General features: G+C 42.6%; 1 protein-coding gene and 1 long non-coding RNA gene across 5 annotated transcripts in view; both read left to right on the top strand.

Moving 5' to 3' along the window:
- itprid2 (ITPR interacting domain containing 2) overlaps nucleotides 1-9236 on the top strand; it is a 51703-nt gene extending 42467 nt beyond the window's left edge. For 3 of the 4 annotated variants that reach the window (XM_026144926.2, XM_026144929.2, XM_026144927.2), the window contains 9 exons: nucleotides 771-816; nucleotides 2034-2119; nucleotides 2749-4536; nucleotides 4661-4720; nucleotides 5070-5194; nucleotides 5288-5399; nucleotides 5905-5970; nucleotides 6104-6448; nucleotides 8088-9236. In XM_026144926.2, coding sequence (XP_026000711.2) covers nucleotides 771-816; nucleotides 2034-2119; nucleotides 2749-4536; nucleotides 4661-4720; nucleotides 5070-5194; nucleotides 5288-5399; nucleotides 5905-5970; nucleotides 6104-6448; nucleotides 8088-8195 — 2736 coding nt within the window. In that variant the 3' untranslated portion in view covers nucleotides 8196-9236. The remainder of the gene's footprint in view (nucleotides 1-770; nucleotides 817-2033; nucleotides 2120-2748; nucleotides 4537-4660; nucleotides 4721-5069; nucleotides 5195-5287; nucleotides 5400-5904; nucleotides 5971-6103; nucleotides 6449-8087) is intronic. The other variant, XM_026144928.2, reaches the window with a different exon arrangement.
- Nucleotides 9237-12845: 3609 nt separating this feature from the next.
- LOC145420937 (uncharacterized) lies at nucleotides 12846-13754 on the top strand. The gene is made up of 3 exons (XR_013902176.1): nucleotides 12846-12982; nucleotides 13068-13179; nucleotides 13260-13754. It is a non-coding gene; the product is annotated as an uncharacterized LOC145420937 (long non-coding RNA).
- Nucleotides 13755-13959: the final 205 nt, after the last annotated feature.

The following is a 13959-nucleotide window of genomic DNA, read 5'->3' as shown; positions in this document are numbered from 1 at the left end:
TAAGAGCATCTTAGAACGGCCGCTTGCATGTTCTGCAAAAAAATGTGCTTTGTTGTGTATCTGACGGACAAACACCAAACCAGTTCCACATCACGGAAGTTGCACCATTTTTACAAACCAATTCTGGTTCATCTGTTTCACTCAACAATCGGCCATGTGCGTATGAAAACAAAGGCACTGCGCATGCGCGTTTTACTCCCATTCTATCGCGATATTTCATTTTCCTATCGTTGCCTAACATTATACCGGTATTACCGTGAACGGTATAATATGGCCCAGCCCTAGTCCCAGGTTACCAAAGCCATTTCACATTTACATGTATGCTGTCGGTTCTCACAGACTGGTTCCCTTGTAGGCTGTTAGCCAGTGGGCATGGCTTGGAACGATACTCTAGGATTCAAATTCATGCAAATAAAGACAAAAATCCTCTACTTACTGTAATACGCTGGCAGAAGTGAAATTTTATGCATATTTAGGCTATACTTTAGACCTCAGAACCAGCTGTTCACAACAGCTTACGTCATCGGGGGGGGGGGGTAAAAAAACAAAAAAACTCTTGAAGACAGAAAAGGGACACATGGGTGTCAGGTAGATGAGAACCCGTGTCCACTGGTCTTTGCAGCTTTAGAAAAACGAGCTTGTTGACACACGTTGCCTGAATCTGCTCAGTGAAGTGGAGTAGTTGGTAAAAAGCCTGAGCTTTTATTTAGGGGAAGGACTCTGTTCAGTTCTTTCTTTCTCCTAAAACTCAGCCTGTTTTTGTCCTGTAGATTAACGAAGACGAGGCTAACCCACACAGGACGTCTAGATCGGGAGGTGAGCGCTGACTTGAGTTTCTGAGTGACCTTATCGTTTCACTTGCATTTTTCCTTTAAGCAAGCAGATGGTCATGTTTGTATTCAGTGCTTTTCAGTAAAATGCAAATGTGTACTGTGTCTGTGAGGGCTGACTGACTGAATGCATTTCATTCCTTGTGGAACACTCACCAAGATACGTTTGAATAATACAAAAATTTCATTGTTTAGATCAGGGGTCTCGAACTCCAGGCCTCGAAGGCCTGCAGGTTTTAGATGTGTCCTTGATCCAACACGGCTGATTTAAATGGCTAAATTACCTCCTCAACATGTCTTGAAGTTCTCCAGAGGCCTGGTAATGAACTAATCATTTGATTCAGGTGTGTTGACCCAGGGTGAGATCTAAAACCTGCAGGACACCGGCCCTTGAGGCCTGGAGTTCGAGACCCCTGGTTTAGATCGTTTTACTTGAAAATGACGTTTTGAAGAAATCCACGGCTGAAATTTCACTTCTTAACATTTTATTGTCTAAATATCTGTGGACTTTTCTGTCATTAACACCGACTCCCTGTTAAGGTGGATTCTGTTAGAGCCCGTTATGAACATTGTTGTTTATCTTCATTGTCCATATAGTCACACCATTGTTTGTAAGAAGTGCGAGCCCATCTTTTAATCCTTAACTAGCCAGATCGAGTACATAAAACTATATATAGTTCACTGGAGTTCCAAATCAAACACTCCTATTGATGCTTGAATCTGATGATGCTTTAAATATGCAACATGATAAGATCTCATAGAAAAACATTGTTGAAATCTTAAAAGAACTCTTTCATTATAAATGGGGGGAAAAAATTGGTGGGGCTTTTTTATTTATAGGATTTCTAACAGAACGTCAGAAAGTTTTGTTTTAAATTCTTTAACTGCTTGGTAGTAAATCATGCAACAAACCAGTGGAGTGTCGTTTTTTTCCCCCAATTAAAATTCAGAGTTCAGCAGCTTCCTGCAGCCCTTCTTTATCTGCTTTGATCCACTTAAAAGCCTTGTCTTTCTTTCCATCTTAATGTGTTTTTATTCGGTATGAACTAAGAATCTCGTTTCCTTTAGACATAGAATTTCTACACAGCTTCTTGTTGCACGCTAACATGTTTTCTATGAATGATTCTGCTCTGCCACCTGCAGGACAGATCGGGTAATGCAGGAAGAAATAAAGCTGTTTATTTCCCCTTTCTCTCTTTCTAGTAGACCTCTCGAGGAGAGACAGCCTACAGTCTGACAGCAGCGGCTATGCTGAGGAGCCTTCTGCTGATCTCAACAGCCACCTTAAGGTCTGTTTGTTTGTTTCTCATTCTTTTTTTTTTTAAGTCTCTTCTGTGCATCCCTCCTATTTTTCTTTTTCATGACCGTCACCTTCAGACTTATTTGAAATGAATCATGAAAAACCAGACAAAACTTAGTCAAAGCAGGAGAAGAATCACAAGCAGCGTAATCAAATGTGGCCTAGAACGCTTATTTTATTCTCTTATTTAAAGAAAAAAAAAGTACTCCTATGTAATCTAACATAAATCAGATTTAGCAAGTAGGAACTGAGCATTCAGTGGTAAGAAAGCACCAATATAAATCAAGGTGTCCTGATTGAATAAAATAGCAGCTCTAATGACTTTGACTCTAATTGGAGACTAAAACGTGTGCAAGTAATACGTCTTTTGGTCGCACATGGGAATTTTGGATTACAAAGATTACTGCAGAGCACATTTCAAAAGTGCAACCATCAGAAAATTGCAACCACAAAAATTTAGTCACTGTAACCTGAGAATTTGATTTTGTAATGCTGTATTTTATGTTTCTACTCCTCTTCATTGTGGGGAAATACTATACCCTTTCACTATTAGTTATATATTTTTCAATATTTATGATTATTTGGGATTTAAGTATAATTTGAATTAATTGTAATCAGGTGCAGGTGAGTAGTGACAGCTGTGACAGCGAGACCACTGTGACGTCGCACCCTTCACAAGACGTGGCTACTCCCCTTGCAATGGACAAGCCAGCATTTGACCTGCCAGATGGTAGAGAGGAAGAGGCGAGGCCAGGTGAAGCTGCAGAGTCGGATCGAAGTAACGGCTCCAGGGAAGAGCACATGGATACAGAGACTTCAGAGCAGATTCCACAGTACACAGCTCACCATCTGCCCAGGAGCAGGCCAGTAGAAGTACAGCAAGATGAAACTTTGGGTAAGGAGAATGTTGAGAGATGTGACCGGACTGATCCTGATCCTGATCCAGAGCCTGAGTCTGCTCAGAGTATGCCTGCTGCAGAACAACAAGCACAGCCAGAGTCAAAGGAACCCCAACATGATTCAGAGCAAGGACCAGAGCACACTCAGAACCCGACAGAAACTGAAGGAGACACAGATACATCCACAGAGAAAACGAGTGGTGAGAACAAAGTCAAAGTAGAGCCTGTGTTCTTGGATGAAGCTGAATCACATTGTCCTGTGGCTCCAGCTTCTCTGGTCCATAGTGCTTTAGACCGAGCCAAACAGTCGAACCGTACAGCCTCCCAGAGACGTGGCATCTCCATGCAGAGGTCCTCTTCCTTGCCCTCTTCACTCCTTTCGCCCTGCAAGATTGTATCATCTGTCAGGATCCAGTTTGGGCAAGGCCTGGCGTCCTGCACCCAGCCCAAGTACTCCTTTAAATACACCCCTGAGCCTGAGGACAAGGAAGAAGAAGAAGACGGAAGAGAGGAGAAGGAAGATGAAGAAGTGGAGGAAGAACCAACCAACTGCCTGTCAACTCTGATCATAAATCCTGCCTGCTCATCTAGCTCCAAAAAAAAATCACCAGCTGTCTTTCCACCTAAGCCCATACCTCGGTATCTGATGCGGCCATCCTATTCCCTACAAAGCCCCAGCCCTCCTCCTGATTGGCCATCAGGAGTAAATGCCGAATCTTGGAGCACCCAGAGTGTTCCAGATTTGTCGTCCAATCCGCAGCAGCCTGGCCACTTCCAGCAAAACATGAATGCCTACCGAAACCAGCAAAGTTTGAATCCAGAGGAGAATCTGTTCTCTGATTCTCACCGTTCAGCTCAATACCCCTGTCCCAGTCCAAATCTTAATCAAAGATCTAACTCCAGCTCACATCCCTTCATGTCGAACCCTGCTTTGCAGTACACCCCTCCTCATCTACACGGTAGTCTTCCTAACCTCCACCATCACCACAGCCCTTCAGTGAACCACCGTTGTAGTCTAACCAGTCTCCTTCAGCCTTCAACTTCCCCAGGCCCCCAGCATGACAGCATCTCCAACTTGCATCCTCTTTCAACTCCCACATCTCCTCACCACATCCCTTCGGGTCACTTGCATCCTGGACCTTCTGGAATGTATCACCCGGTCTATAACCATCAATACAGTCACCAGCAACCCTACCAGCTCCCTCCTCAAGGCTCACAGTTTGGCTCGCCCTACTTTAGTCATCAAGGCTACAACCCGTACCTGTCATTTCCCCACTACACCCATCTCCATCCGACAGTGTCCCCAGAACACAGTCTGCATCCAGGGCTGGCTCCTCCTCCTGGCTTCCACATAGGCATGGGTTTGGCCCTTAGCCCAGGTCACAACCTCCATCCAGGGCTTCGTGATGCTAATGCTCCAGGTCCAGGACCCGGCCAGAGCCCATCTAGCACAGAGATGCAGCTAAGGAGAGTCCTGCATGAGATCCGGGGAACAGTTCAGAGTCTGGTCAGTCCTCCTCAGTCACACTGTCTTATCACCCTGTTAATTAAGGTTTAGTCTGGAGTTTGTAGTTCTTCTTCTTATTCGGAGTTTCCCTTCTTATGTTGTTATCGCTGTTCTCCTCATCTAGAACCGAGCCGATACTCCAGACATGTTCAGTGAGCCCAGAGCAACTCTGCCTAATCACCAGGTACCGTCATCTCCTCTGATGCCTGCGTAGCTTTCTCTATTTTGGCCACATAGAACGTTTGTATGTTAAATCAATAAAACAGTGTTTGTTCCCGGATATAGCCTTCAGTATTTAAATGTTGCTTTTCGATTCCACTGAAAGCAGCAAGTGTTTTTTGGGTTTTTTTTACTGGCTCATTATTTACATGTAAGAACCTTGTGTTCCATATTTACATATTTTCCATTGCATGACTGAAAACCTACACACTCTTAGTTTTCAGTGCTTGTTCTTCCAACCAGAAAGCGCTGGAGCAGACCGTTGTCACTATCAGTAAATGTGTGATTCACTGTGCGCCCGTCTCTGGTTTTAGACTTTGGCAGAGTTTCAGCAGAAGAGGCGGAGCCTGAACTTGTTCCGCAGTCAGATGATGGATCTGGAGCTGGCAATCATCCGACAGCAGGCTCCGGTCTACAATCACCTGAGCCCTGCTGACAGGTGACTCACAAAAGCAAACAGAAATGTGACGGTGCCGTGACACCGCAATGCAAAGCAAACCTGGAGAGTGTGTTTGTGTGTGTTTGTTTGCAGGCTGGAGTTGGAGCAGCTTCAATCTCTGAGGTCAGCGGTCAGAGAGGAACTGCAGGAGCTCGAACAGCAGCTGGAAGACAGACTGGAGCTGACGCACCGCACGCAGCACAGAGTAAATGCACACCAGAGGATTTGTGTAAAACAGCTATTGTCATGCTTTTTGTGTTAAATTCTGGGGGAAAAAACACCTGAAACATCAGATCTGTAAAATGGCACAAATATATGTAAAAGAAAAGTGTCATGGAAGAGTACTAAAGTACAGCGACACAACAAAGGACGTGGGGCTAAAAAGTCCCCACCGGCCCCCTCAGAATTAGCTAGGCTGGTATAAATATATAGTTAAAAAGGAGGCCTTTCATATGCTGTGACTTGTTTTCACCAGCCACCTAAGCCACATGAGGATACAGCACTTCAAAGTTTACCCCATTAAAAGTCATTAAATCAGTGCAGTTTTGCTACTGAAACTACGATATATTCCATGATACTGAAGCATAAACATAATATTTTATGTTTTTGCTAAATAATTTTGTACAAAAATTGTCAACTGATTCTGAGAGAAAAGGCAGAAGGCCTGTTATATTAGTTTGTTGTAATACTGCCATTGTTCTTTTCCTCAGGGTCTTCACAGAGACTTCAGTGTTGAAAGTCTGTCCACCGCCTCTGCGTTGAGAGCCATGGAGCCGGTCAGCGCGCGCACGCACACACACACACACACACACACACACACACACACACACACACGCAATGTTTTTGTTACATAAAGCTGAAAATACTAATGTCTTAACCTTTTCCTGCCCGTCTTTCCTATCTGTCCAGGTGTCAGACCTCCTCAGAGAGCAGCTCTTCCTGCAGTCAGAGATCGGCTCTGACCGCCACTCCTCCTACACAAACCCCTCCCCGAGGTCAGTCAGTCCAGTGAGAGAAGATCAAGGAGGAGGAGATGGCAAACAGAAGCAAGGAATGTATCGGGCATCGATTAATATAACCCCTGCGCCCCCTCCTCGACCCAACGTACACACTGAGGAAACTGAGGAGGAGGAGAGAGCCAGTGATGGAGCAGCATTAGCAGCAGGAGGAGGTGGCAGAGGAGAAGCACCAGAGGTGGAGGAAGGAGCAGCGGGGGAAGTCAGAGTGGATAGCCTGCAGCAGCTCATCAAAGAGGTAATGGTTTAAAGCAATTTATTCGAAGCCAAGATTGAGGTCAGGAAATTCATTTGCAGCTCAACTTTTTGGGATCACACTCTGGAATTCCTGCCCGACATATCGTAGCTTTCCTCTTTGTTAAGCGCGAGGACCAGCTGCCCAAACAATGTTGTTGACTCAGTGTTGCTGCTTCTGTTATTATGTTTATAGAGGAAAAAACATTTACAAATGAAGTTACAGATGCTCGTAGGTCTCACCAGAGACTGTAATTGCACTCTCGGCTTAACAATGATTAATAAATATTTATTAAAGTCAATAATAAGTCAGTAGCAAGGGGTGTGAAGTGATGCATGAATGCATTAGCAAGTGTGACGTGTGTGTGTTGTACATGGAAAACCAAACCAAATGACAACGACAACTAAACAAACAAAGCAGCGCGTGGCTTGGAGGCGGAGTAGTCACAAATCCATAGAAGGCGGTTTAAATAGTCCTTTAACATCGAGCAGGCATTCTGGACTACACACGTGTCCTGTATCTTCACATCCGGTAACAAGGAATCCAGGAGTCAGGCTACAATAGTAGATGTAAATTTAAACAAAAGTCTTTCGTTTTCTGTCTCCAACTATTCAGTTTACAGAGAAAAGCAGCAAATATCCATAAAACATTTTTTGTCCATGGAACCAAAGACCACGAACAAAAGATGTTTGTTTGTTTGTTTGTTTGTTTCCTTTGTTTCTGGCTACACAGTCAAGAGTTGAGCAACCATTGGCTCCCTATTAAATCCAGAATCTAATTCAAAATCCTGCTCCTCACATACAAGGTCTTGAGTATTCAGGCTCTATCTTATCTTAAAGATCATATCACTGTATCACCCCAAAAGAGCACTTCACTCTCTCACTGCAGGGTTACTTGTGGTTCCTGGTATATTTAAAAGTAGAATGGGAGGGAGAGCCTTCAGTTTTAAGGCCCCTCGTCTGTGGAACCAGCTCCCAGTTTGGATTCAGGAGACAGAAATACTCTCTATTTTAAATATTAGGCTTAAAACTTCTATTTTTAATAAAGCTGGATCGGGTGAAACTTCTCTTAGTTACACTGTGTCTCTTAGATACACTGAGCGTTTCTCCTTCACTCACCTTGTAGGTTCCTATCTAGATCAGATACTATGACACCATCAGGTTCCTACCTACTGCCCATCAATACGCTAAAATCATAAATCTTTGCAGTACATATAAAACACCGTATATAAAAACTGAGTCATTTTCATTTGATTTCCAACAGCGTTAGCATGGCAGATAATCTGCTGCTAGTTGCTGATTGCAGTGGGTGGAGTTGTCCTATAAACCCTTTCTTTACAGTGGCTCCACCAAGAGTTATTCCCTAAGTTTGACTCGTCTTATCTTTCATTTCATATTTCTTCTCATTTTTAGGAGATTCTTTTAAAATCGTCAGTTCTTTTCACACCTTATCTTATCCCCCTGTGCTCAACATTTCCAGAGATATAAAAGCTAGATAACAATAAAATGTTGTACTCAGTTTTCTGATTATATAAGGTGTCTTTGCATTAAAAGCTTAAATTAAAGGAGGATTCTCCACAACAATCTGAGGGATCAGGTCAAGTTTTTAAGCACTTTCACCTCTTCTGATTCTTGTTTTCCAGATTCGAGAGAGTGTGGCGCAAGAGGTGCGACGGGAGATCTTCAGCGAGCTCTTGGCTGCCGTTTCACCACGGCCGTCACCGCTACCCGCCAGGCAACCCCCCGTGTAGTCACAGCAACAGCAGAGCACCGCCCCTTTCAATCACAGCCTGAGAGACACCACTGTCTGTCTGTATCACTGTATAGCTGCGTAACACTGTGGAACACAATGTGTGTCTGGTACACTGTACGTCTCTAACACTGATGATGAAACATCACCTGTATGTGAATAGCCCCGCCCCCACCTGGTTGCATCTACTGTGGTGGTCTGATGCTTCTTGGCTATGGCACCCAGAGACATCAACGACATCCCTTCTTCCCTTCCCAAACTGTTGTGACCAAACAGCAGACGCACCTAACTACAACCACTGCCACTTTTGCTAGTTATGCTAGTTATACTAGTATACTAGTTTGCTCACACCTGCCAGTATGACCACTACTAATCCCAGTTCTGTCAAATCTCCTCTGATCCCAGCAGGAAATCAGATGACACTAGCAGAAGACATGTTTGGATAATTGTATTTAAAGAAATCATAGAGCTGAACTGTGCAGCTGCACATAATACTAATCACAATGATCTTGTCCGTGATCACCTTCAAAGAACAATGTAAGATTACTGAATGTAACCAACTGTGGCATCAGTGTTCAAAACCTCAGCAGTTAAAGCGTTAGTTCAGCCCAGTCGGCCACAACATTAGAACCACCGCTCATCTCGGTGCAGCGAGGACGTTGTGACAAGTGCACTGCAAACACTGCCAGGATAAACTAGGCTGCACTCCACAGCCAAACAACAACAGCAGAAAAGGATTTGGTGTCAGTGTCCTGGTGCCAGATACCACAGAACATCCCGGAGTTCATGCCCCCGTGGGTCAGAGCTGTTTTAATTACAATGATGGGCACCTAAAGCAGTGTTATGCAGATGGGTTTAATGAAGTGGCCGTTGGGTATATTTCCTCTCTTCCTGCTTTATTTTTATTTTTTTAAAGCTCTTGAATTTTCTAGAACGTCTGAAATTTTTGCTTCTGTTCCACGATGAGCATTAATTTAACTTAATTTTCTGCTGATCACAGCAGTGAAAAATGAAATTTAATAAATCTGAAAGTGAAACGGCACCTTGGTTACTCTGAATTCTCCCTGGACCTTTATTGGGAATATTTTTAGTTGTTTAAAAACAAAAAAAGCAGTGAAAACTGTTTCTGGGCATTATGTATCTGAGTATTTTTAAAGTTTTCAATTTCAAAGAGCCCATGTTATGCTCATAATATAGACTCATAATTTTATTTTGGGGGATCTATTAGAATATGTTTACATAGTGTGGTTTTTTTTTTTTACTTAAAACACATACAAATTTTTATATATTATAGATGACATCGTATTTACTCATTCTGCACATTCCTGCAGCTTCTCTTTCCACTGTCTAAACTGTTTCCAGCTACTTGTCCTCTGACAGCTGTCAGGGAGGCCAGTGTGTTAGACAGTAACAGAAGAACCGTATGAGCAACAAACATGTGAACTTTAATCTTAGTAACTTTCCAAACCTTACAAGTTCACACATAAGCTATACAACAGACCTAAAGGAAAGGTGGGGAAAAACAAGAACAACAGGGGCGCTTGAAGCATTTTAGTCCCGGGCTGTTCAGCAGTATATAAAATAATTCATGTCTGAAGAGCAGTTGCTTCTGACTTCAACTCTGTTTCACTTTGTCACATCGTGGAGCTGCTTTGTTTTTTTTTAAATCAGCTGGACGCTTTAAACATGAAGCAGCTGCTTCTAAGCCCCCTAAACAAACATTTGAAACATTTCTTTATGGTATGAACGCCACAGGTGAAACTCTTTGGTCCTACACAATGTTGGGGTGGAGCCAGAAAGTGGATATTTATCCTCAAGGAGACTTTTTTCTATTATTGAATTAGGCAGAATTGAGCCTTAAAAACAAGGAAAATGCCCTAACAACTATTAGGCTGTACACTGTTAGAGACTGTAAAGATCTGCATTCCTTAATCTTTAATAATAGTGCTGAATTCTTTCCACCTTAAAATGACTCATTCCATGCACATTTCACCTTAATTGCTTAAAAAGGGTTTAAGTAGACATTTAAGAGTTTCTGATGCATCATCATCGCCTCCATCATCGTCGTCATAGTCCTCCTGCTGCTCTTCTTTTTCTGGTTGTGTGTTGCCTCCTGCTCATCAGATCATCAAAGATATTGAACAACCTAACTCCAATCACAGTACTTTTAATAATAACCCATTTTATGTTCGAGTACACTAAGTTTTGTTTATATGGATAACCTTGCTGTCATGGCCTCCAGCTATTTAACAAAACACAAACAAAAAACACAAAACAAGCATTTGTATTTGACAGCTATGGAGCTGCGAGAAAAGGTGTTTTGTTTCTCTTTGGATGAGACACCAGCAGCTAGCCCCTTTTTCCAGTCTTTGTGCAAAGCTAAGCTAAAGCATCCTGTAAAATCGAGGAGTCTTTGCTTCAAGTGTTTTTGTTTGGGTTTATTTCTTTATGTCGATCATGCTCGAGCAGGTGGAGTCAGCGTGCAAAGTCATGAGATGCTTACGTTCTAGATGACAGAGCTTTCTGTAAGTTGTCATGGGGACCGTGATGATGATGTGGATGATGATGTATTGGCAAGTCAGAGGGAAGAGCTTAGCGAGATTTAGCTGCGTTGGCATGTTAGTTTCACTTGTGCAATAATGTAAACATATTTTTGATCATACGGAGCTCATCTGTGGATATCTTGTTGTGATCAATGCAAACCGCATGTCTTAATACAGATAAACCTGAAACTTGCTGCTTTTATTCTGGGAAATTTGAATCTTCTGCTTGATCACAGAAGCATTAATAACCAGTTGGCAAACCTGTTTTCTTTAGCATTAAAGCCTTTGTTTATGTGGTCGCTCAGCTTTCTGCATGTACCATTAGTTATTGATGAATACAAATGTAAATGTGGGAGCTGAATGTGTTTAAGGCATCCACGGCCTAAACATTAGGTTTTATTTTATTTTTAAGTCATGTCGTTGGCTTTATGATCTTGTCGTGATTACTTTGAACTTCCACGCATACTTGCATTAGGACTGAACTTGCGTCCTGAAAGCTGATCTTTGTGTGTATGGACGTACGTCCTTTGTCTTTGGAAACAATATATCTAAGGTCCAAGGTGCACTCCCTAGTCATGTGAAGCTTTCAGCAACATTTAGCATCAACATAATCATTGAGCACGTGGCTCAGATGTTGTCATGTGGCATAAATATTTAGTCCAGTCCAAACTGGTATGAATTAAACTGGTATTTGTCCTTTGATTCTCTTCAGACTTTACTGAATTTGTGTTTGCAGAAAACGTTCTCTCTGTGCTCGCTGATGAGAAATCCTTCACACACTTCTAATTCATTTTAATGTCGGACTGTGGGTGTCTACTCATTTCTGTTAATGTCTAATAATGATTATGTGTATTTTGTACTGATGTCTTAAATGGGATGCAAGGAGGGGACACTCTATAGAGATGAGAAAATAAAGATGTATTTATTTTCAGTACAGAGGAGTGGTGTACCGTGTGTTTGTGTGTGGACCTCAGAAGGATCCCATAAATACTCGATATTTAGACAGACAAGCTGAAAATTTGCCTGACAAAGACAATATTTTTGTAATTTTGCCACCAGCACAGTGGATTTGAAAACAAACAATTAAGATGTGATTGAAGTGTAGGAAATCAGCTTTACTTTGGGGATTGTTTTTTAAGATTTGCATAAATTGTTTGGGAATTATGCTTGGGAATTCCAGTTGGAACCAGGCAACTTGTGTTTACTAACACTGTGACTGCTGATAGAAGAAGCAGGATAAATTCTGAAGTGTACAGGGCTAAACCCTGTGCTCAGATTCAGCCAAACTCTATAGACAGCACTTCAGTGTAAATGGATGATGACCCAAAGCATGCTGAAAAAAAAAACACGTTTCTCAGTGGAAAGCAATGGGATATTCTTTAATGCCCAAGTCAGTCACCTGGGCCCTGTTTCAGGAAGCCGGTTTAGTGGAAAAACTGAGTAAGTATACCCTGAGTTAACGAAAACTCTGGGTTTTCGGTTTCACAAAGCGAGTTCAGCTGCAGCCTGAGTGAGTCACTATGACGACACACTCCGTGAAGCTAACCTGCCCCCTAGCAGGTTTACTACAACTAACCCTGACTGTCTCCGCCCCTTTGTCGGAAACCTGACAGTAGGAAGTGTCGGACATGGCGTGCCACTTCCTTGAAGAGCCAGTAGATCGTGAAGCCCAAATTCTCCGCAGAGCTCTCCGCCGGGAGAGAGTGATCAGAGCGCGTTTGGACATTTTATCATTTCCTGATGATTTTCTGTGCGAACGTTACCGTTTCTCAGCACAATCTATAAGTTATTTGGATAACATCCTCAGGCCATATATTACGCATGTGACACATCGTGGACATCCTCTCAGTTCTGTACATATTATTTGTATTGCACTTCGGTTTTTTGCAAACGGGAGCTTTCTGTACAATATTGGTGACGCTGAGCACGTTTCCAAGGCTACCGTCTGTCGGGCAGTCAGGAATGTTACAGTTGCACTGAAACGTCTCCTCGTTTGTGGTGTTCCCCGGTCATAGACCCACAAGATTTATCAAAGAGGGATGCCACAAAATTGCAGGTATCAGGATGACCAAAACTTAATTCATGATGTGGTGATACTTGAACTACTACTTAAATTTTACATTTATTTTCAGGGTTCCCAGGCGTGATTGGCTGTACAGATGGCACTCACATTCCAATCATTGCTCCTTCAGTAAATGAAGGAGACTATGTGAACAGGAAGTCTTTCCACAGCATTAATGTACAGGTACATAGTTCCCTGTAGCATGTCAAACTAACAAATTATTTCATCATAGTAATGGATGCTAATTTGTGTTCTCTGCACTGTGAAGATCATATGTGATGCTGCCAACATTATCACAAATGTGGAAGCCAAGTGGCCAGGCTCTGTCCATGACTCACAAATATTCCGTGAATGTACACTGAGCACAAAATTTGGACATGGTGAGTTGAGAATACTTTAAAATATATAAAGACCAATTGCTTCAGGGACATTTGAACTGAAGTGTACCCTTCTGTCTTAGGAGAGTTCACTGGCTACTTGCTTGGTGATAGGGGGTATCCATGTTTACCCTATTTGCTTACCCCTTACCCTGACCCTGAACCGGGCCCACAGCAGCGATATAATCTGGCTAATTGCAGGACAAGAGCCAGAATTGAAATGACTATCGGAATGCTTAAGGCCCGGTTCCAGTGCCTGCAAAGACTCAGGGTCACCCCAGAAAGGGCATGTGACATTATTGTGGCATGTGTGATTCTTCACAACATTGCCACAATTAGAGGAGAACACTGTCCTTCTGAACCAAACATCAGCAGTGATCCAAACCATGAACATCCTGACCCTCCCACGGACATACAAGATGGAAGCGCAGTCAGAGACACCATATGTCACAATCATTTCTTTTGACCCATCACCTCAACATGTTGAAAGAAGAATAAACAGATGTTTTGTTCAACTGGCTTTATTGGTCGCCTGTATTTCCTGTACACAAAGTATTAAAAGATGTAAACCTCATAAAGTGTCTCTGTTGCTTCCTCCTCTGTAACAGCTGTCAATGTTTCTTCATTATTTTCCTGTAGTAAAGAAATAAACAACATTGCTGTTCTACTGTACACTCATATAATCTGTGGAGTATTACTCACAACTGCATGTTGGTCTGGCTCAACAGGAGGCTGCACCAGATGCAGTACACCACCACCATCAACTGATAGAATATGAGGTTT

Source organism: Astatotilapia calliptera, chromosome 16, assembly GCF_964374335.1.
Source record: "Astatotilapia calliptera chromosome 16, fAstCal68.1, whole genome shotgun sequence".
Taxonomy (NCBI): Eukaryota; Metazoa; Chordata; class Actinopteri; order Cichliformes; family Cichlidae; genus Astatotilapia; species Astatotilapia calliptera.
Note: the sequence above shows the minus strand (reverse complement) of the source record. Positions and strands in the feature narration are given on the sequence as shown.